The following is a 22,092-nucleotide window of genomic DNA, read 5'->3' as shown; positions in this document are numbered from 1 at the left end:
AAAAAAAAAAAAAAAAAAGGAGAGACAGTGCATATGTAATATAATAAAAAGTCCTTGACATTGTACTACACTGAAAACAACTATTCTCTGAGTGGAAGCACTTAGGGCTTAGATGGCTAATTGAAGGTCAGCTCTTACACCTTTCAGGCCTGCTGCACAAAGAGCGAAGCAGTTAAAAAAATCCACCACCTTTCACATTTCCCTCCACACATCGCACTATCAGCAAGAGAACAATATGCACAAGATGGGAGGAAAACATTCATGTGTTCATTGTGAGAAAGCATTAATTCACGCCACTTTTAAGTCATTATTCATCCCCACATTCAGCGGGAAGAAGCGGGTCGCATTTTCAACCATTTTCCTGAGTTGCCGTGCTGCGTGCGCATGTGACAGGTGTGCTGTTGTTCGGTATTCCGCACACACCTTGGAACGGGCTTTGTGAATTCTAATCTCACACTTTGTGATCTGCAGATATACAGGAGGAGCGCTCTGTGCACTGGAATGTGAGGCCAACGTTTGTCTTGACGTGACGGCGGCCGCCGCAGCCGATTTACATTTTTCTGTTGGCGAGGAAGACAGTGGAATGTGCATGTGATCAGGAGCAATCTCTGGGTTCTGACTTTCAAAGCAAAAAGTCTTGATTTTTAATCAAATATGAGGCATTCCAAAACTAAAAAAAACATGATATCGATGACAGAAAACATAACAGAAGGTGTTCAATCAATCACAGAATGAAAGATTAAAAAAAAGTGTGTGAATCTCTTTCTAGATAAGGAGAATTATTTTACATAAATTGTATCAAATATTGTCGCCCCGTCAGAGACTCTTAATTGAGGCTTCTTTGTCAAAATGATAGAATACATTTGATCAAAGCTAGTTTGGCGTGAGGCTTTGTCTCACGTTTGTCTTTCTGTGTTCCCCTTTGGTTTAAGACTGGGAGGTCAAGATCTCCAAACTCCATCAGGAGTTAGTCTGAGTCCAGGTTGATCTCTGTGCTCAGGTTGAGGTAGAAGAAGGCGTAAACGCACAGCACAAAAAACAGGATTGCTAAAACGACCAGGAACGCATCCTAAGGGAAAAAAAAAAGAAATAGAAGTTAGTGGCTTATTTATAAACACATCTAATTGTTCAACTCGAACCCTTCAACATTCTTTGAATCGTCATTGACTTTGCAATTTCAAATTAAAATGAATGTCAATTATTCAAGGTGTTTTTGTTAGAGCTACATTTGTTCTTTCAGCTACTTCACTTTTTAAATAACCGTTCAGTTTGGATGAGATTTGTGTTTTTGAAGATCAAGTCACTCAGAGATCTTGCTTTGCAAAAGCACTATACAACCTGAGTGTGTTACATGAGTTTCTAACCGCTTCACAATCAAACCACAGCTTGAATTGGATGAAAGAGTTCAGTAACTGGATTGAGGGAATTATTTAGAAAAGCTAACTCAATGTTTAAGCCAAACATAGATTTCAGTATGAGAAGAAACTGGAGGTATATGTTCAGAAGAGAACATGGGTCACTAAAGGAAGGATGTTAGGATCCTTCTCTTTACAAATTGTAGTTTCAACAGTGACAGGTTTCTAATGCTTGAAGACAATTTTGGTTAGTTGTAATGGACACAAGGGTTTTCAAATCGGAGATTTGAACCCTCAACCAACCCATCGGCAAGTTCAAAAGACCTTATAGGAACACACAACCCAATTTAAGGGGAAATAAACTGTTATGCCCACACACCAACGCAAAAAAAGACAGAAGGTAGTTCTAAGGCATCAACAAGGTCTCTTCTTGCCCTTGTACTATGCTATGTGTGTTGACATTGGTACTAGGGTCATCTGGACCCCACGAGACAGCACACTGAACTTTTTTTCCCAATGACTTCTGATTTTTACTGGTGTCCATGGCAGACTTGAAATCCTGTCCACATTTGTCATGGGATGCTTTACATCAATGTAAAGCTGGGGTCATCTGGACCCCATAGGATAACACAAGGGTTAGAGAAAGATTTCAATGCTAACTGGGGTTTTGAGATGATCAAGCTCTTTAGAAGAAGCACAGTGAAATGGGTAACATTGAGGATCATAGGCTGACAAGAAGACTTAGTAGTGCAGCAGATAAAAGACGCATCAAGCACATTTCCCTTCAAAGTTGGAGGATGTCCTTCAGTACCACCAGTTTACAGGGTTCTGAGTTTGAATCGTACAGGTGCTGTGGGTTTTTGGGTTGTCTGGAGGGTTTTAGAGAGAAGTAACCGCAACTTAACCCTTGTGCTCTCTTACGGGGTCCAGATAACCCCACCCTTACACTGATGTGTGATCCCCAGATGACCCCGCTTTAAATGTAAACATGCCTAGGATGGCACAAGGCTTAAAGGGCGCGCATGCATGACTTGCAGTTTCCTTGAGGCTCATACTGCCAGCTCAGGGGACGTTACTGAAATTAAATCTTACATGTGGTAAGTGTATCGTGAGGTATTTATAACGTAATGTAAGTTGCATGCAGTTCTGACGCTTAGGTGCCCAAGGCCCTTATGCCACACTCTAGTCTTTAGTAAGGTGCAAGTACTGGCCCTTTACTGACCATGCAAGATTGTGCAGGTGACACGTGGGACACCCGTAGCATGCCCACACAAACTATACAGTGACTGTCTGATTAACTAATTTCTTACAATAAGGCTGCAGGAGAAGGAGTGTACATTTGTCACATGAACAGCACTTACAGGCCACTTGTGCAACAAAATGAAAGAATTGTATCACATGCCTATGTCTCACCTACTTGCGTTTTGTATAAGTGTTTGCTGTGACTTGACCTTTGCAAAAATATGCATGAAAGGGGCATAAGAGAAATTGTGAGTAAGGCTTTAGAATTGGCAGAAACTAGTGGGGACCCAGGTACGCCCATGTACTATCCCACGAAGTCTAGCTAGAATTGCAGCCAGGAGTTGCAGCCAGAAAGCCAAACTTCCAAGCAAGCTAGTCAAGGACAAATGAAATATTGGGAGCAGGTGGTCCCATTTAAACACATTTAAAATGTGAAATCTTTGGATGCAGCAGAAGGCAGTTTGTTCATCAAAGGTCTTAAGAACAATACAATTATGAGTGTCTGCAGGCAACAGTGAAAAAGAGTGGAAGTTCCTTGAACATTTGGAACTGCATTTCTGCAAATGGAGTTTAAGGTTTGGACAGGATGGACTGTATTCTCAGTAGTGAGAAATGCAGACAGATACGTATCTGTCATGAAATACTATCAGAGTGACATTTGATTGACCCCAAACTTATTCAAAACAGTAAAAAACAAAACAAACAAACAAAAAAAAAAACTTACAGCCAAAGTAATTGAAAACTATCTTTACCATTAGAAAAGTAATGGCATTGCCTGACAGAAGCCAAATGAAGGGTCACGCCTAATATCGACGTGATTCAGATTTCTCTTTAGTTCATTCACTGCATCTTGTTGACTTTTAAAGATACACGATAAACACTTTCTTTTTTGAAATAATTCTTTGTTGCATCCATTTATCACACCTGCCTAAAACTTTTGCACCATACTGTATGTATTTAGTTAAATCTTCGTATAGACAACAGCTGCTCACTGCAATTTAGAAGTTCAATTGTCATGTTTAAAATTAGACTAATTATATATGTAGAAAAAGTGGGAAAATAAGGCATAATTAAGAGATACGCTATAAACATCTGGATCTCTGAGGAACATGTGTAATTGTTACCATTTTTCATTTCAATGTGTGCTTTATTCTTAGGTCTTTACATACAATCCTTAAAGTTTCAACTTATTTAAATTAAACAATCTTGACAAACAGCAACTTCAATCAAATGCTGCTTTTTCTTCAAGGTCTTTGTTGTTGTTTTTTTTCTCCACTGCAAACTAGAGACAATACGACAGTGTACTATAAAAATAAATACTAAATACATTTAAAGTTGTACATTTATGAGAAAAAAATACATAATTTTATGAGAATATGGTTGTAAATTTACTAGAAGAAATGTCAAACAATTACCAGAATAGTCATACAATCATTAGAAAGAGTTGTAATTTTACAAGGGCCCTAATACCCTGTCATAAGACATAAAAAAGGTTTTGTGTGACTGAGACGAACAAATGCTAAAAACCAAGGAAAATCTGTCTGATTTTCAAAATAAAACATCACTCATTCCACAAGTTATTTTGGAATTAACTTGCGATCTATTTCCCTGTTAAATGGCTTTTTGATCTGCTAAAACAAGGTGGATTGTACTTACAAATAGACTAAAAATGTCTGAATATCATTCGCACAGCCCCCATATATGTGTTTGGGGCATATATTATCTGAAATTTCTGGCATCATTTATAGGCTTATAATGGTAAAAAATAGCTAAGAGGGATGTAACACGAGCAGAAATTGATCATATTTGGAAAAATTTCCAAAGTTAGGAAGTTCTTTTTACTGATTTATCTCCTGGAAAAAAAAGGAAAATTGTGCCTACTTCTGTTCTAACACATAACAATATGGCTTCCTGTAATTAGTTGTATAGTTTTTTTATAAAGTAATAAATGCCAATTATAACGTAAAACCATTTTGGAATGCTAGAGAGCCATTATGACTCCAATGAATACAATTATTTATACAGATGGCTTCTCATCTGACCTGAAACTTGTAAGAGCAGGAAGTCAAAGCATTCTTTCAAAGTCTCCTCTTTGTTCTCTTTAAAGTCAAACTTCACGGTTTAAAAGAAAACGCTTTCTTTTAGCAGCTCATTAGATTCTACCATTATTTAATGGAATTACTTCTCTCAACCAAGAAGATCAAGGACAGTCATGCTGCTTCCTCAGAGCTGTTTTAAATAGTTCAAATTCTCAAAAGTCTGAAGATAAATGGAAAATTCAAGGATTGTCAATTGGTTTATCTGTGGTGTGCTTTATTTTAGTGTTCAAAATAATGTTTTGTCTATATTTTCAATTTGGCTACCTTGTACTAAACCTTTATGGAGAGCAAAAAAGTAATAAACAAAAGACATTCCATTCCATAATAAAATTGAAGCTCTATCTTCAAAAGATATATATTGAAGATTTACTGTGTCCTAGTTACCCCCAAACTCTCTCAGTCTTGAAGTGGAAACTAGTTTGGCCTCGATGAGCCTGCTTAAAGGTAGTTGGCCATCAAAAAGTTAACAAAAATTTGAAAAAAATAACTGTTCAGAGTGTACGAGACTCAATTGCCCTTGAGTCTCGTACAACCACCTTAAAGGACGTCATAAAAATGTAACATACCATTGTCATACTTGTGGTAAATGCACTGTGAAGAATTTGTAAGGGTGATGTAAGTTACAAGCACTTATGATGGATGAATGATGCTGTCGTGCGCTGTCCTTACACCACACTCTAGTCATTTGTAAGGTGAGTGTGCCGACTCCTTACTGACAGCGCACCAATGCTTTACACACGAGGTGTGCATTTGAAACCAAGTGTCTTAAGGATGCTTATAGAAAAAAACATCATGATTGTCTGATTTTTTCATTTCTTGCAAGCCCCTTTGTCAAAGTGTCCTTGGGCAAGACAATGAACCCCTTATTGTTCCTAAAGATATCTAACCCAGCATTTAATTGTTCACCACTAATAGGGAACGTGAGCAAAGTTTAGACCATCATGAGATACGCTAGTTTTTAAGAGAGTTAGCCAGCAGAGCCACCATCAGTGTGTGAATGTGTGTGTACATGGGTGAATGGGACTTTGACTGTTGAGTGTTTTGGGCCTCCTAAGAAGGTAGTAAAGTGGTAAAAAGTATAAACCATTTACTAAGGGTGTAATGCATCACTAGACACAGTTCGGCACCCTCATTTAACCAGAGGTTCTTCCCGTGATGAGCACAGCTGCCTCATCTGTAAACAGTGAGAGGGACACCGAAAAAATTTGAAGCAGTAAATCCTGACAAGGGCTGCCATGATTAGTCACGATTATGTTGACTATAAAAAGTGGATGACTAATTTTATAGTCGATAAGCCATTTTTTTTTTTTTTTTTTGGATAACGCTGAAGAACAATCATCGTCTAGGTACACTAAACTATGAGCTAACATTAGTGCAATCAGAGAGCAAACTTATTGGCTAAATGTTTTGGTGCATCCAAGCTAAATTTCTCTGCTGAAGAGAACATCTGCTCTTAATCGAGATCAAGTCTTTCTGACAGACATGTGTGTAGAAATGCCAACTTTCCTGGTTACGAGCAAGAACATCCTACAGTTTGGAATTGTAAAGAATCTGAGTGTAGTGAAGTTGAAAAGAGTTGTGAGCGCTCAGCACCACAAAATGCACTTTTTGTTATATCCGAGTCAGTGAGACCAAAACCTTTGTGAAAAAGAGTTTCTTTGTTGACTTTATTTGAGCCAAGTCTTGCTTTAATGCCAGAAACAAATGAAGGAAAGAAGTTGCATGACTCATTAAAGGTTTAATAAACTATTGTCTTAATTGTCTTTATTTTTTGTTAGCATATAGCTTAAACACTTCAAGTTTAAAGCTAATTATGTAAAGATGTATGTTTATCCAGTTCACAAATGATCCCAATAATCGGCTAATCGGGGGAAAATGAAAAACAAACAAACAAAAAAAAAAAAAAAGAAAAAATCTGGCATTAGTCGACAATTTAAATAATAATTTATGGAGGCCTTAGTCAGACATTCCCTGCTTTTCTTGTTTTTATAAATAGACCTTAATGACCCAATATTTTTATGCAATATATGTGTGTGTGTGTTTTGAAGTACTTTCTATTTGTTTTGATAAATATATGTATTGAAGCGCTTCAAAACTTAACTGAAGGCTGTGATTTGTTGTTTTTTCCTGTTGTTTTTTTGTTTTTTACTAATCCAAAACACGATCCGAATCGTGATCCATTACACTAAGCCATTTACCATTTGAGTGGTGCGTAAATGTTCGCTACGACCTGTTGTAGAAAAAAAAAATGTCCATGAGCATTTTCCATGTTTGACCTACTAAGGCTTTACGTTCATCTAAAGAAGTTGAAAGGTGATTCAATCTAAGTATTCCTAAAATCTTACATGTTTTTAGAAGAGGTTTTTATTGTCTTTATAACATCTCCTATCCATTGGTTTTAACAACAAATCACAAAAAATGTTGATGCTATGTGATAGCGGCATATGATTTCAGATGAATCATTATGACGTGAACCTAAATAGTACTACGGTAAAATACTTTTTTTCCTGCAAATATCCATAATTTCTATTATACCATTGATGCATCATCATCAAGGCTTCACTGTGTGAGATGGATTTATAGTTATGCGTAGTTGTTATGCAAATCCAGATAGAGTATGCGCACTTAGTGCAGAATAATGAAAAAAGACTAAATGTACCTGAATTCTGCACACTTTATACTTAAACTTTCTTCAACAAAATGGCTTTTTTAGGAATTTCTATTAGTAAATTGTCAAACAAATTGAGGCTTTCCAAAGAAGTGGCATTCAAGTTGAAAATGGGAATTTGGAGCGCTTGTTCATTATGTGGTGCTCACACGATTACAATCAGCTGGAGTTTCATTAGGGGCACTCAGAGTGTTGAACAATGCCAGTTATTCTTTATCAAGAGAACTCATTAGCTGCAAACTTTCTAATCAACACTGGAGAGCTTGGAGGGCTTTAAAAGAGCCCAGTTTGATTAGAGGTTATTCAAAATGAAATATTTGATGTGGAAATAATATCCAGCATACACAAAACCATAAAAAAAGACTCAGATCTCTGAAGACATTTTGATTTTAGACCTCCTAAAAAATAAAATAAACCATTAAACAAAAAAGTGAAATGTGAAAAAGGACAAAACAGAAAGCAAAATATGACAAATTTTGAACATTAATTGGGTGGCTTTGTTTCTTTTCCTCGCTAAGACAACTGCAAACTCAATCCTAACTACAGAGGAAGACGGCAAATGAAAAACAAGCAAGAGATAAGACCTTGCACAAATGAGGAGAGGTGGGGGGTTAATAATAACAATTATTTTCTCGTGGAGGCGGCAGGAGTTGGGGGGGAGGGTGACGATTGAAAAGCTTCAAGTCATCTGCAGCTATCTGTGTACACGCTGTGGTGCTAAGTCATAGGCAGCGTTGGTCTTCATTAGCCTTAGCCAATATTTATCTCCATCCCAGTATTTTCAAAACAGCAAAACTTCCTAGCTTATATTGGAAAATAACTGCTAAATTTGATATATTTTAACAGTATTCTTTCACAGCCTTAACCTGCATTCACACCGCCCTCGGCAGCACACATTCTAGTGAACACTTCCAATTAAAAGTTTAGGGAAATGCTGTTTTGTGCTTCCACGTTCAAAATTCTAGTCTTCACACACAGCTACGCAAGTTTATACGACCGTTTTTTAACTCTATGCATGATCGTCCATTGAACATGCATTGAAAGTTAAACAAGGTCATTGACCAATCAGGGACTCAGATTTAGTAGTGAGGTGTGGACGGTGTCTCTTTTTATTCACAAAAGTGCGAACCATTTGAAAATGGATCATGGAGGAGAAATTAAGAATTGTGACTAGAATTCTAAGACCTCAAGTCTATTATACATCAGAATAGAGCTGTGAAAGACAAAACCTGGAGTAAGATTCACAAGATTTGGCATTTCACACCAAGCCTCCCCCAATTATAGGCTGGTGGAAATGCACTATAGTAAACAGTAGCAAAAGATCAAGAAAAAGAAGCCCCTCCCTGATTGATGAGTTCTAACACCATTCAAGAACACGCTAAACATGCATTCTTGAACAAGTGTCATATGCCTGGAGTAAACGTAGTCTAGAGAAAAGAATTGTGACCTTATGAGAATAACTGTATTTTTGTCTTTTTTTTTCTTGTATTCTTGTTTTTTCTTAATATATAATAAATAGAGAAAATACCAGATTTGTTGACAAATGTTATTTTCCTAACATATGTAAGACTCTATTGAGACAGGATTTTCACAACTGTGCAATTTAGACTTTCTCTCCCCATTTTCTTCATGGCAACAGCTGGTTTCAGTAACATGTCTATGAAAACAAGCTGGAGGGGTTTTCATGGCAAACACTTCAAGTGAACAAAGCACCTGCACTTGATTGTGATCATTGTTTTCAAGGAGAGGAGCCTACTGGTTCGGCTCCGGCGTCGTCTGACAAAACACATTTATGTGCACCCGCACTCGACGGCACGCGTCCTCAGAGACGAGCGCTGAGCCTCTCTGGCCCACATTTTGATGGAGACCTCTGGATGAGGCCCAGCACATCATCGTCTTCATCATGTGCCCCTCTCAGCTCCCACAGCAGCTGCAGCTCACTCGGCACGCTGGGAGCTTGGTCCCCGTCACCCTGGCGACGAGCCACAGCTCAGCAGACATCCCCTCATCTGGTCTGATTTTCAATCTCCTCCTGGGTTTGTTTGTATGTGTGTGTGTGTTTGTGTGTATGTGTGTACACATCTGTCTACATACACTATGTGATAAAAAAAGCTGCATTTCCACCAGTTGATGCTCTGCGACAATAGCAGGTAGACCCACTTTATCCCATTGGCAAAAATGATGCACATCCTTGCATTGATATCATTTGGATGATACTTTTGCTCAAGGATAGTCTGGCAGATTTGACCAAACAAACCCAACTTCTCAGAAATGTCATGCAGTTAGAAGACCTGCTCTTTTGGGGGCGGTGTAAAGAAGCTTTGACCAGTAACAAGGACGAGCAAAGGAATAAACTTTCTAGTTTGGCTAGACTTCTTCCTTCTTTCCAACGATTTCCAAAGAGACGCCTACCTCACTATGTTTATGCCACTACTGGACAAAACAGTGCGGTGTGAAAGCACTCTAAAGCGGTCTGGTACGGTCCAATATTTTGAGCATTTCCGTTGTTTAAAAAAACATTAAACAGCACTGAACCATACCTCTTGTGAGGCCCTCATCGCTTGTAGGTCCACTGTACCAGAATGGTTTAAGGGAATCTATTGTAGCCACCCACTGATTGGCAGAAACTGATGACAACATTAGAAAGTGCCAATATAGCGCTCAATTAAGCTAACATTTTCAACGTTTGTAAGAATTCAGGTTTTTGCGGTTTCAATTCTGTCCGCAATCTTCTTTCAAACAGCATTAAATTCCTGTTATACACGATGTACAAAAAGTAAAGCAAGAAAAAGACGAGCTGCTGGACGACCTCCATTGTTGTTGCTTTTCTACTCGTCACACTACAATGACGCAACGACACAGCTAGCGGTCTACACCACACATGCAGCGTGAAAACAACCGCTCAGTGGAAGAGAAGCTTAACTGAATGGAAAAACCAGAATTAACTGGACAGTACCATACCACACCTTACCAGACCGGACAGCTCAGTGGTCCCTTGCTATATCGGAGTTCACCCTTGACAATTTTTTGGAGAAGAAGCCCCTCCCTGCTTGTCTTGTGTGAACATGATGGATTAAATGCATGTTCAAGAACCACCGATTGGCGCATTCTTGAATGTGCCTGGTGTGTAGCTTCAGAGTTTAAACAAGAGCGTAAACTACAAAAATGTTTACGTCTGTCTGAGAAAAGTCTATAAAGTGTGTGGTGTAATCTTACTTCAAGAATTTCACCCATCGCTGGTTGTTTTTAGAACGCAACTCCTGCAATGAATGAGAGACCACAGATTTCCAAAGAGACATCTACCAATCATGGTCAAGCCACTTGTGGACCAAACAGTGAAATGTGGAAGTATTATACCATAACCAAATGTCTCTGACTTAAAAATATGGGGTTTCCAGGCCAAAGCGGAACAGTTGGACAGTTCTTTCTGTTATTAAATGAACAAAATGAATTTCTTGTGTTTTGTTGTTGGCCTTTACTATAAAAATTGTTGATTTTTATCATCTAAAATATTCGATCAATTCTTTGTATTTCTTTCCCCCTTTTTTAGGTCCAAAAACCTAGATATCAAGAACATTTTACTTTTCAAAAACCTGAAAGTGCGGAGTGGACAGCTCGATACTAGAAAGTCATCAAAGTTTGATATCTCTCTTCTCTTTCTATCTCCACAAAGGCAAAAAAAGCACAAGAAAAAAAGGGGCTCTTACTCGCCACACAAAACACTTTCACAAATGACAGATGGAAGACACCCAGAGTCATCATCTGCGCTCTCCATTGTCTGCCAACTCTAGAAGCAATTTCCCCCCAACTTTTTAGACTCGGCAGCTAAATAAGACAGAGGAAAAACAGCGCACGAGTGAACAGAAGGCTAGTGTGCCAATTAGACAAGGCAGCAGGCTTGTTTCCTGTGCAGCACGAGAACGTGCTTCGAGCTGCTTTGAAGGCTTTTCTTCCACTTCAGGCAATGTGAGGACAGACTGGAAACACTTCCTGCCAGTTTTTTTTTATGTTCGTTGCTGTTATGACACCATAAAAATCCATGGGACGGTCTTTTCAAGTAAACAACGCCTGCTACAGGTGCTCAGGCAAAATCAGCTGTGTTGAATTTCTTCTTACAAGACAGATGTTGGGCTAATTTAACAATCTGTGGTTTAAAAATAAAAATAAAATATTTATTAATGAATCAGAATGGTCAATACTACGTTTTGTCATTTATTTTAAAATATTTGAGCTACTTCCTGATTTTTATTACAACTGTATCTTACGATAATTAGAAGAAGTTTTTGTGGTAATAAATGTTGAATTAACCAAGTTATTTAATAGCTAATAAACCCTTTTAGCTATTAAAAAAAACTCCATGTTTTCCTCATAATAAACAGCTATAGCCCTGATCACTGTTGTGAGAACCAAACTCCTCCTCCTCTTGCTTCCTCTTTTGCAGCATCTCCGCCCTTTTTTCTGCCAACTTGTCAAGACAGCCCTGCGACGAGAGGAGTCCCGACACAGCCTGCTTCGGCAGCTGCCAGGTTTTCAGAGCCTGCGTGTCTGCGGGTGCTTCAAAGATGCCAGCTGCATCTGAAATCAGCATCCAGATAAGAGAAGATGCTTGATGGGTACACGCTTCTACATGGATGGGCCTACAAGAGCCGGAGGGAAGTTCTTGCTATCAAGCAAAGGTTCAGAGAAGGGGCTTCTACAGTTGTCATAGAAGTCTGTGAAATTATTGGGGTGTGTGTGTGTGTGTGTGTGGGAGGGGAGGGGGGTTGTCTTCATCTTTATATCGCACTAAGAAAAGGCTTGACGGAAAGCCAGCGTGACCAAATATCCATTACATTCGGACTGAATTTCAATCAAACTCTGGGCCAAGAGGTCTAAGTTGGTTTAATATCCTCTTCCCGGGGGTATTTTTAATCCACCCTCTGAAAAATCCCCCTCGTCTTGGCCACGAAAATGTAAATTATTCATGACCAGTATCAATATTTCAAGATATGGACTAATCTAATTGGATTAAAGACGTGTTTAATGAGGCCTTGCATGTCTAAGGGACGCATATTTTAAAATCTGACCGTTTCACACCGTGTTTAATCCTCGCTGCGATTCGCTCCTCTCTGAGCACTTCATGGCCGCTGAGGCTTAATAAGAGGAAGAAGCCTTTGGGCCTTCCTGTGCTGTAAACAGACCCCATTTTTAATGTGATGAATGCAAATGAAAAGACTGAATTGGATGGGACAAGATATGTTTTTTTTCTTACAAATTGACTAGAAATTAATAATAAAAAAAACTTCTAAAAAGAAAAAAACAAAATTCTGCTTTTAGTTGACACACCAACAGTGATGTGCAGCAGGTTCTCCTGAGAACAGATCCATCTTCACATCAACTACTTCACTGACGGGTCACGCAGCAAAACAAATAGCCCTCTTCTAACTCAATACAGGAAGTGACTTTCCTATTTCCTTCTCTTACCTGGCTGCTGTCCTCTACTCCTCTCTAAAACTTATGGCATATGTATTCTCCGTACAGGTTTTTGGATTGTCCTCGTGCCGCTTTTCTCCTTCAAAAAATGTTCGTTTTAACGGTTGAAAATCAGCAACCCTCAAGGGTTCAATAACTTTTAATATTTTACTCTCCATAAAAAATGTATTTTGTATACAAGTTACAAATAAGTGCAAGATGATATCGGGCCATCAATAACAATACACTAGAATTATCTTGAGGGCCGGATATAAGTTGACGCATTCTTGTAGACGACTAGATCCATGTACGTCTTTGTTTTCCTCATCTGGCTCTAAGCTGTACGACTGGATAACTACAATATTTGTTTGAACCGGTAATGTTAGGTTGGGAGGTGTGAGGTGCAGTTAACTAGCAGGAGAGAGTGTAAACATTAGGATGTCGGGAAGCAGAGGCAGGCTTATTCTGCGCCAAGAGTCCCGCCTAAAAATTTTTAATTTCTAATGAACTACCGCTGCTCTGCAGAAACTATGTCTATGAAAATGACATAAGTTTTTTGATTTTGGCCAAAAAAAAAAAAAAACATAAACATAATTATAAGACCACTGGTAACACTTTGAGATGGGTACTTTAACTCAAGAGAAGCCATGGTAACACCAGTGTCACAGAAAAACATCAGAAATTCATTACATGGTTTACTTGGTTTGTTGTGTATAGTAGTATATATAGTATATAGTTTTATTTTTTAGAAAAAATTGTTCTGGGTCTTTTGGGGTTAAGGCTCGTACGACTGTTGTGCGTGTAGTAAATATATCATGAAGTATCTGTGAGGATGATGTGAGTTACATACACTTATAAAGTACAGGTGATGCCGGTGTATCACCATTCTAGTCATTAGTAAGGTCCAAGTAATGGCCTCAAACCAGGGTTTGAACATGATGCATAAGTTCTCATAGGACACTCATACAAACTATGCTCTGAATGTCTAATTTCCTCATGTCTAACAGTCAAGCTGAACCCTAGGAGCATGCGCTTATCATATGAACAGGAGTTATGAGCTTTTCACACAGTCCAAAAGATTGTGGGTGGGCAAAAAAGATCTGTACGAAGTGCCTGCGTCTTACCTACTTCAGCGTTGTTTTACTTTTTTTGTGTTGTCACTTGCGACATGCCTGTAGGAAATATTTTCAATCTACGGGCTGTCGGTGTGTTCTATGACCTTGCGTTTTTGTGGGGGATACTTGCGTGCAGGTTTGCCCATTTTTTGCCTGCAGACAGCCCATATTTAGCCGTAAGAGCAGTTAAGGCTTTAGGACCATTTCTCTCAGTTGCTTATTTTACATAAAAAGACAGAGGTTGTGTCCAAATTCCTTCACTACTCATAAATTATTGCACTATATTAGGGCTGTAACGAGTACCCGGGTGCTCAAATACTCGCAATCTGCTCCCGAAAATTTGAGTATGAATATCCGCAAAGTCCAAGATCGCTGATTCGCGATCTTTATAAATATGGTAAGGTGTTGTAAAATATTATGAAAATATTATCTATTTTTGCTCTGAAATGCAGAGTAATGTTGGATTTTAAGTTTACGAACTAAAACAAAGCCGAAAGAGCTCCGGTTATTGTCACCGGAAGTAAACGTATTTTGTCTGTAAAGCCTCTGGTTTTCAAAGTAAAACTAGCGAGAGCTTTTTTCCGCTCAAAAAATGAGACTGAAGTTCCGCTCACAGACATAACTTCTAAAAAGAAAAATGTATTAGCTTTAACAACGGAGCTTTAGCTCCAGTGTTTACATTCTTTTGGTTATGGTAACTCAATTAACGAAACTCCAGCTTATTCTGAAGCGAAGAGACGCAGCCACGCTGTTGATTCTAATCTCCAGTTCTAAATAAATGTAGAAATGACGGTGATTTAATACAAATAACTTCAATTTTCATACATCCAGTAAACAGACATACACATAGCAAGAAACATATCAAAAAGTAAGAACTGTGGTTCGATTTGTGAATCGTAGAGTTTGACACTTGAATTGAATCGGATCCCCACGCAAAGTGGGGCCAAATTTGGCCCGCCAAGTCGTGGCTGTGGAAGCTGCAGAGGGTTTAGTTAAACCTCTGTCCTCCTTTCCCATCGATTCTCGTTTGAAAACTCCATGCCTATAATATACTTTCTCCTTCCTCCTCAATTCTCCTTTTATTTCATGACATTAAAGAAAATTTATATTTGTCCCGCGGACCGGGATCCCATTTGGGTCCTGGCCCTTTGAGCGAAAGAGTTTGGGCTCCCCTGCTACATAGTGTATTTGCCATTTTGTAGAGCGGTTTGAATTTACAATTCCAAAATTCAGCGCCCTAGAAATTTCAGAGAAGTCTACAAAAAACAGGTTTCTACAAGTTTGTTCAAGTTAAATTTAGGACCTTTTTAAAGCCATGCATGTCAAAAATTAAGACCAATCTCTCAGTCTACATCCCATTTTATCAATTATTTCCTATTTTATTCATTTATTCCCATTTTATGACAGAAACTGTAGCTTCTTATCTTGTTGTTGCTTCAGAGCTCCTCTTCTTTTCATCTATTTTCAAACCAGCTTTGAGCATTCAGAGTATTAGTGCATAAAAACTGATTTTCCCAATGTTTATTTACATCATTTGATCCAAATAAACTAATTTTTTTATATGAAATATTAAATGGTGAAGTTTCAAGCAGCACATGTTTTAAGGCTAAGATTTAAAAATTCAAGACTTTTTAAGGTATTATTTCTAAATTCATAAATGCAATGCTTTTAAGACTTTTTAAGATACAGTGGGAACCCAGAGAAGAAAAAAAAAAACAGTGTTTATGGATGTTCACTAGCTCACCAAATATAGACCACAATGCATTGAGTTTAAACGATTTTTCATTTATAACATAAACAGTTTTTTTTTTATAAACTATCTTCATTTTCACCTTTAGAACACATAAATTGTTCAAATTCATTAGGTTTTTACTCCAGGAAATCTTCATATTTGCCTTTTGATAAAGAAGAAGGAAAGTAGTGAGAACGATCCAAATTGCTTTTAAACTCAGGGCACTATATAGTCCCGCATTATATAGATTTTTAGTACGTAAAAAGTAGGGATGGGAATCTGGACAAAAAATAGTTTTTTCATGTTGTTCACTGTTATTCTTCTGATCGTTTCTTTACTTTTGTGTTGAATCTCCTCATTACAGATGGATTTCCTCCATGTTCTGTAACTATCTGCACAAAAAGGCTCCTAAGGTGTTGGAGTACGCTAGTTTTTAATGAGGAACCACATTCTTTGTTTTTGCAAAAACAAAAAACAGAAAGTTAGATGGTAGTCTGTGTGTACGCCGTCTTCTTTTAAACAATTGCTGATTTTTAGAACTATGTTGGTCAGAAAAAACAAGTTAAGGTCAAATAAAACCAATTTACACTAAAGTTTTTGTTAAAAGGGCAGAGATGGAGCAGCACAACTTCTAAATATTGAAACAAATAATTCCTCTAAAATGTTATAGAAAAATTGATCAACGTACCTTTATATTATTTAATTAGTTTGTAAGTTGTATGAGGGAAATACAAATTTAAAAAGCAAACATTTTTAAATTGCAGACAAAAACAAGCTAAAAAAAGATAGAAAATTAACCAAGAAAATGACGCATCTTACCCTGAAACCAGAGGTATTCTTCTTTGCTTCAGCCTTCAGTCGAGTCGCTTTTAAGACTGATTTGGTCTTTTTGTAATCTTGCTTGCCTTTAAAAGAACATTTGATTATTTAAAAAAATAGAAAAAAGATTTGAACAAAATATACTTCATTCATTTTAGACACAATCAAGGGAGAAAAGTGCAGTCGGCTGCTTCACGTGAGTGGTAAACAAAACCGCCGCATTAAAAATTCACAATGCCTACGTCTTTATTTTGCTCTTAAGTCACAATCCGTGGTAGCCCAATAAATCTTTTTCAGACCTGAGCTGCACACAGCTCACCTGTGCTTCCTCTACATCCCGTGAGATCAACCCTCAAGGGTGAGACTTATGGAAAAAACTTGCCACCTGGCAAAGAAAGTCTGTGCTTGTGTGTGTGTGTGCTTAACATGAGGCAAAGCCGGCTGTTTTGGTCTAATTAGAAAAAAAGCACACCGCAGGAAAAGGAACTTTTGCTAACAATAGGGTGGGAAGGCAACAGCTTGCTGAACAGTGTGTGTTTTTGTGTCAGTGGGTCTGTGGGGGAGAAAGAAAGAAAATGTTCTGCTACTTTATGTTTACGAGAGCAAAATTGTATGGAAGAATATGCAGCATTAATACAATTCAGAGGAGAGATGACGTTTATATGGCTGCATAAACCTTAACTAGATCATTTCTTAAAGGATTTAACAGCTAAATTCTAAAAAAAATAGCTTTTTTTGTAACTTTAGAGCATAGATATATATACATATTTGTTGCTGAAGCAATTGTAGAGTGATTCAGAATTTACAAACCAGCCAGATGCCTCTAAGCTTCAGTCCTGGCTGATTTGATCTCTGACCCCATAGAGGGGCTGTATGTTTTTCAGGTATCCTTCCTCTACTTAAGCAATTTCACATTCATTTCCTATGGGGCATATTTTGCTCAATATTTCAAAAACTATGCAGACTTTGAAACTTGTGAACTTCTTCATACTTTCAGAAATAGACACCATTCAAACCTCAAAATGTTCAGCAACTACTAGTTTTTTTCAGGGTAAGTTATGTAAGTTTATGTATACCAAAATATGTCCTGAAGGAGCTGAACGTTTTGATACCAAGATTGCTGAAATCGTTAAGAGTGAGATTGAGTTTTTACGTGCCAAAAAAGTACGGAAAGGTGTGAATGCTGTAAAGCACAAATAAATAAATAAAAATAATAATAAAAAGCGGATGCTAACATTTCGACAGATTTTTGTTTGCTGTGTATCACAGATAATTGCAACAGAAAACTAAATACTTCTTTCTGACAAAAAATTGATTCACTTTTGTAAAATGACCAAGAATCACCAATAAGTTGCCAACTTAAAAAATAAAAAGTTTAAATTACATGTTTACAAATGTAGATATAAGGCTGTTGTAGCAATGTTAGTCTCAAAGATAATAGCACAAAAACACTAAGGTAAAACAAAAACTTGTTTTTTTTTTCTTAAAAAAAAAATCAAATATTTTAAACAAAAAGCTTTAATAACCAATGGCTAAAACATTCTGCTAAAACACACCCTGGATTCTTTCATTGGAAATATTTTGCGCAGGAACAGGTTCTGCAACATGAAAAATATCTGATGTTTTACTCATCTAGAAACTTTCACTTGATTGTTGATCCGGATTAGGCGTAGTCCTGTGGTGATTAGTGATCATTTGATGTCATTCACATCTTTTCAAAGTTTGTAACGTGGGCTGTCTTGTAGGTGTAGTTTCTCCCTTTCAAATGTGTTTTAATCCACAGAAAGTGTCTGTAAGTGGTGACCACAGACAATGTATCCATCCTTATGTGTGTGTTTTTTAGTTTATAACAGCCAAGTGATATACTAGATTTGAGAAACGTTCCACTGTGAACAACTGGGAACTTTTACAAATTGTTAGCATTGTTTTTTTTTTCTCCAAAATCACAACTATTTAAATTGTTGAACTTTTCTGATGACAGTTTCCAAGATCAATAAAACCCAAAGTCTTTACTGAAACCGTGTTCTATAGTAAAAATATATCACATCAAGAATTAGAAAAGAATACTATATTTGTTCATCGTTTTTTTTCATAACCCTCTTTGTTTACAAAAAATTGATGATAATTCATTTAACACTCCAGCTTCTGCAAACTGCTACAATTTCAGTTTAGTTTAGAATTGCGCACCAACTCCCCAAAGAGTATTGCTAATGAGGTTTAAGATCTTTTTTTTGTTGAAGTTTAAACGTGTTTCTAATTCAATGGTACCCACGTTCTGATCACATGACTTTTGCAGATGACGAAAGACTCACCGATCTGCTTCCTGTACTGATCTACTGGCATCTGGGTCGCGCTGGCATCCTTCCTTCCCATTTTCTGTCCTTCGTCTGACAGAGAAATAAAATAAAAAACAATCATCTGATGAAAAAAAGCCGCGACTCAAGCTGCTGTGTATCACTCCGCTTAAATCAAATACCAGAGCAGTTTCTTTCCTGTTGCTAGAGAGCGATAACTTGTGAAATCTGCAGGAAAGATTCAAGTAATTGCACAATCATATACAAAGAAGAGTAGTCAGTTTTGATCAGGCAGATGGTTTATCTTTCACATACATCTGCTGCACGTAATTAAATTATTTCTCACCACCTCCCATGTGTGTTACAGTCTCAGTGTGAGCTTCCTATCAATCTCATTTAGTATAAAGCCATTTCCCTTCACACCACGAGTTCTCTTTGATTACTCTGACAGCTCAGAGGGAAGACATAAAGTGAAAGAGCTAAGAATAACATAAAACTGTATCTCATGTACGACGCCTATTGTGCTCTGGCTGTAGGGGCTGCATTTGGATGCTGGGATGTGTTTCCAAAGCTCTAACTACACTGTTTAAAACTTTACTGCACCAAGACTGATCATGTTTGTCTCCTGCATCCATCAAACATAATTGCTTCTCAGCAAAAAAAAAATCTCTGATCAAAATTCCAGACGCCACCCCCGGCAGCGCTCAGCATCAAATCGATATTGGGAGGTCTCGCCTACTCCATCTGATGATGCTTGACCCGTCCTCCGAGTCAGAGTTTTCACCACCTACTTCCAATAAACTCCAATAAAACTGGGGTGTTTAGCTGTGAAACACTGTCAAATATGGATGCAGGTGCATTACTGGGACAGCCGAATGAGAAAAAGGATCCATGTGCGTCCAGACCAGAACAGAGGAGGCAGAGAATCTGGAGAAGCAGCTGGGAAATAGAAGACAGCCAGCGAATTAGCATGCTCAGGGAGCGTGGCTGGCTGCCGCCGCTGACTGATACCTTCTCCTGGGAGAAGGCTGCCACCTGAATTTTACCTTACATTAAAAACTTTCCACCAGGGGAGATTACAAACGCAACCAGCAAAGGGAACAAACGGCAAACTGCTGTTCTCTAGCAGAAACCAGGGCCACCAGTTACAGGAAGTGAGTAAGAGGCAAAAAGGAAATGTCCCACATGACAAATTCACAGATGAACAAGCTGGAATTGGCTGTACCGAACAGGGAAACCATCTTCCCTACATACACAGCTTGGTCACAAAATAATTTTCATATTTTCAATCATTTATGTAATATTTAGCTACAATAAGAAGAGTCATATTTGTTAAAAATCTTTTATTAAAAAACAGACTGGACTTTGACGTTCACAAAACATGGCAGGAGTTCAAATATCCACATCTTTGACGTAACGATTTCATGTCTGAAAAGTTCATGTTTTGATTGTTTCCATACAATTCCCAAACTCTCACAGCTTCTTAAAATGTGTTTTTCTGCAAACGATGGTAAACATTTCCTTCGTTTTAGGTTGATATTGCCGTATTTCTTGTAAATACATCATCCTCATTCTGCATGCACAAAGTTTGCAAACCAAAATCCTCAATTGTTGCAAACAGAAAGTTTCACTGATGCTCTTCTACTCATTTTGTCCAATTTATGCACAAGGAAACATTAGTCCATATTCAAAAATATAAATTTTCCCTTTTCCAATCTATGATTAAAACATGGTGATTTCCAACTTTTGTATCTTTGAGCTTTTTTACATAATGTTGCTATTTTGTTCAAGGAATTATCTTAACTCTTGAAAACATGTTAGACAAAAAAAAAGATGTATGAAAAAGAATACAATTATGTTTTCAATCAAAGCTGGTGCTGAAGTTCATGTGCGATCTAGTATATTTCTGACAGCCTATACAATGTTTCAGTAACCTAATTTCCAATTAGGGAGACTCGGTGTGCTTTAATGACATATATAGGATTTAGACATGATTAAAAGTAATTATTCCTGAATTTTAAATAAAAATCAGATCAACAAAAAGGAGAAAAAACAAAAAATCCTGCATAGCTAAAGCCCTTGAAGTTATGCAGTTCATAGAAGTAACACATTTAGCCGTTATTATTATCACAAGCTTATTTTTAATACAAAAATATTGATTTTAAACAGAGAAAACATACTGTTTTTTTTAATCACCTTTGAAAGCAAAAAATATTCACAAATAAAAGGGGAAACTTACTGAAGAAAATTCAAAAAGAAATGTTCTTCATCTGAAACATTTTATAAAATGTAGTAAATTAATAGTCGTTATGAAAGTGTTATCTGTATCAATATCTTCCACCAATCACATTTGAGAATCTAAGCGCACTAAATGAATGAAAATTTAGATAAGAGTGAAACTTAAACAGTACGTAATAAACATTTCACGTTTCGATAAAAATATACTTACACAGTTGCTGTTTATCCCGAAAAATTCTCTTTCACATGAGATATTTCTTCATTACCGACCCAAAACTAAAGTGTTTGTAAGAACTGGGGGTTGGAATTGATCGTTTTTGAGGTACTTTGATCCAAAATTCTCCTGAATGCCAACGCAACACTTCTCCACACAGCAGTTCCTGGTTTTCATGACGGACAACATTTTACTCCAATGGGATTCGAGTATTTGAAAAGGGACCAATAGAAAGGAAGTGGGCGGGCTTTGGAATCAAAATAATGGAGTGGCGCGTGAGGAAGTTAATGATTCTGTATCAGGTCACCCTGCACTTCAAACAGTCTCATTTTTTGGGGGGATAAAAATGTGTTTTACATATTACACACATTTAATGGACAAAATAGAATACCAAAAAGACAAACTTTGTTACAGTATATTAAATTATCTCACTTTTTACTTTTAAAGACTGAAATGTAGAGATAAAAGACTTTATTTTATTAAAATAAAACAAAAAAAACGAGGTTTTCTTATAAAAAACTTCATATAACTATAACTATAACTATTAAAGCTTAAATTCTATAAATCACATATGAACAGATCACATTACCAAGCAAATATATATTTTTTATTTTATATATTTTTCACCAATAGACATTTATCCTAATTACAGCTATGACTGAGGAAGTATTTGCAAAATATTTGCCAATTTTGCAAATTTGATGTAACAAAACCAATAAAAACGGGTAGTACTTGCAAATTAAAGTTATATAATAATGCTGCACACTTATACCTAAACAGAAATTAATTATTTCTTTTGTTTGAGACTTGCCAAAGAAACAGAAAAAAATAACCAATATCTCGCAAAGATCACATGTACTCACTC

General features: G+C 37.2%; 1 protein-coding gene across 2 annotated transcripts; it reads right to left on the bottom strand.

The window, feature by feature from the left end:
• Positions 1–8: 8 nt before the first annotated feature.
• triqk (triple QxxK/R motif containing) lies at positions 9–21,418 on the bottom strand. Of its 2 annotated transcripts, XR_002917689.2 has the most exons (5): positions 21,225–21,418; positions 18,794–18,868; positions 16,482–16,567; positions 901–1,069; positions 9–560 (listed from the first exon to the last, which is right to left on the bottom strand). XR_002917689.2 is itself a non-coding variant. In XM_024260586.2 (4 exons), the coding sequence occupies exons 2-4, from the start codon at positions 18,852–18,854 to the stop codon at positions 968–970; spliced, it is 249 nt and encodes an 82-aa protein (XP_024116354.1). In that variant the 5' UTR covers positions 18,855–18,868; positions 21,225–21,418; the 3' UTR covers positions 617–967. The 2 variants fall into 2 exon arrangements, 1 of the variants encoding a protein (XP_024116354.1); XM_024260586.2 differs by lacking the exon at positions 9–560 and having other exon boundaries at positions 617–1,069.
• Between the last annotated feature and the right edge of the window lie 674 nt (positions 21,419–22,092).

Source organism: Oryzias melastigma, linkage group LG11 (genome assembly GCF_002922805.2).
Source record: "Oryzias melastigma strain HK-1 linkage group LG11, ASM292280v2, whole genome shotgun sequence".
NCBI lineage: Eukaryota > Metazoa > Chordata > Actinopteri > Beloniformes > Adrianichthyidae > Oryzias > Oryzias melastigma.
This window is presented reverse-complemented; position numbering and strand designations above follow the sequence as displayed.

Coding starts and splice junctions, on each gene's coding strand:
- triqk (XM_024260586.2), bottom strand. CDS start 18,854: ATGGGAAGGAAGGATGCCAGCGCGACCCAGATGCCAGTAGATCAGTAC. Junction 16,568..18,793: donor TCAGTACAGGAAGCAGATCG/GTGAGTCTTTCG, acceptor GTTCTTTTAAAG/GCAAGCAAGATTACAAAAAG. Junction 1,070..16,481: donor AGAATACCTCTGGTTTCAGG/GTAAGATGCGTC, acceptor TTTTTCCCTTAG/GATGCGTTCCTGGTCGTTTT.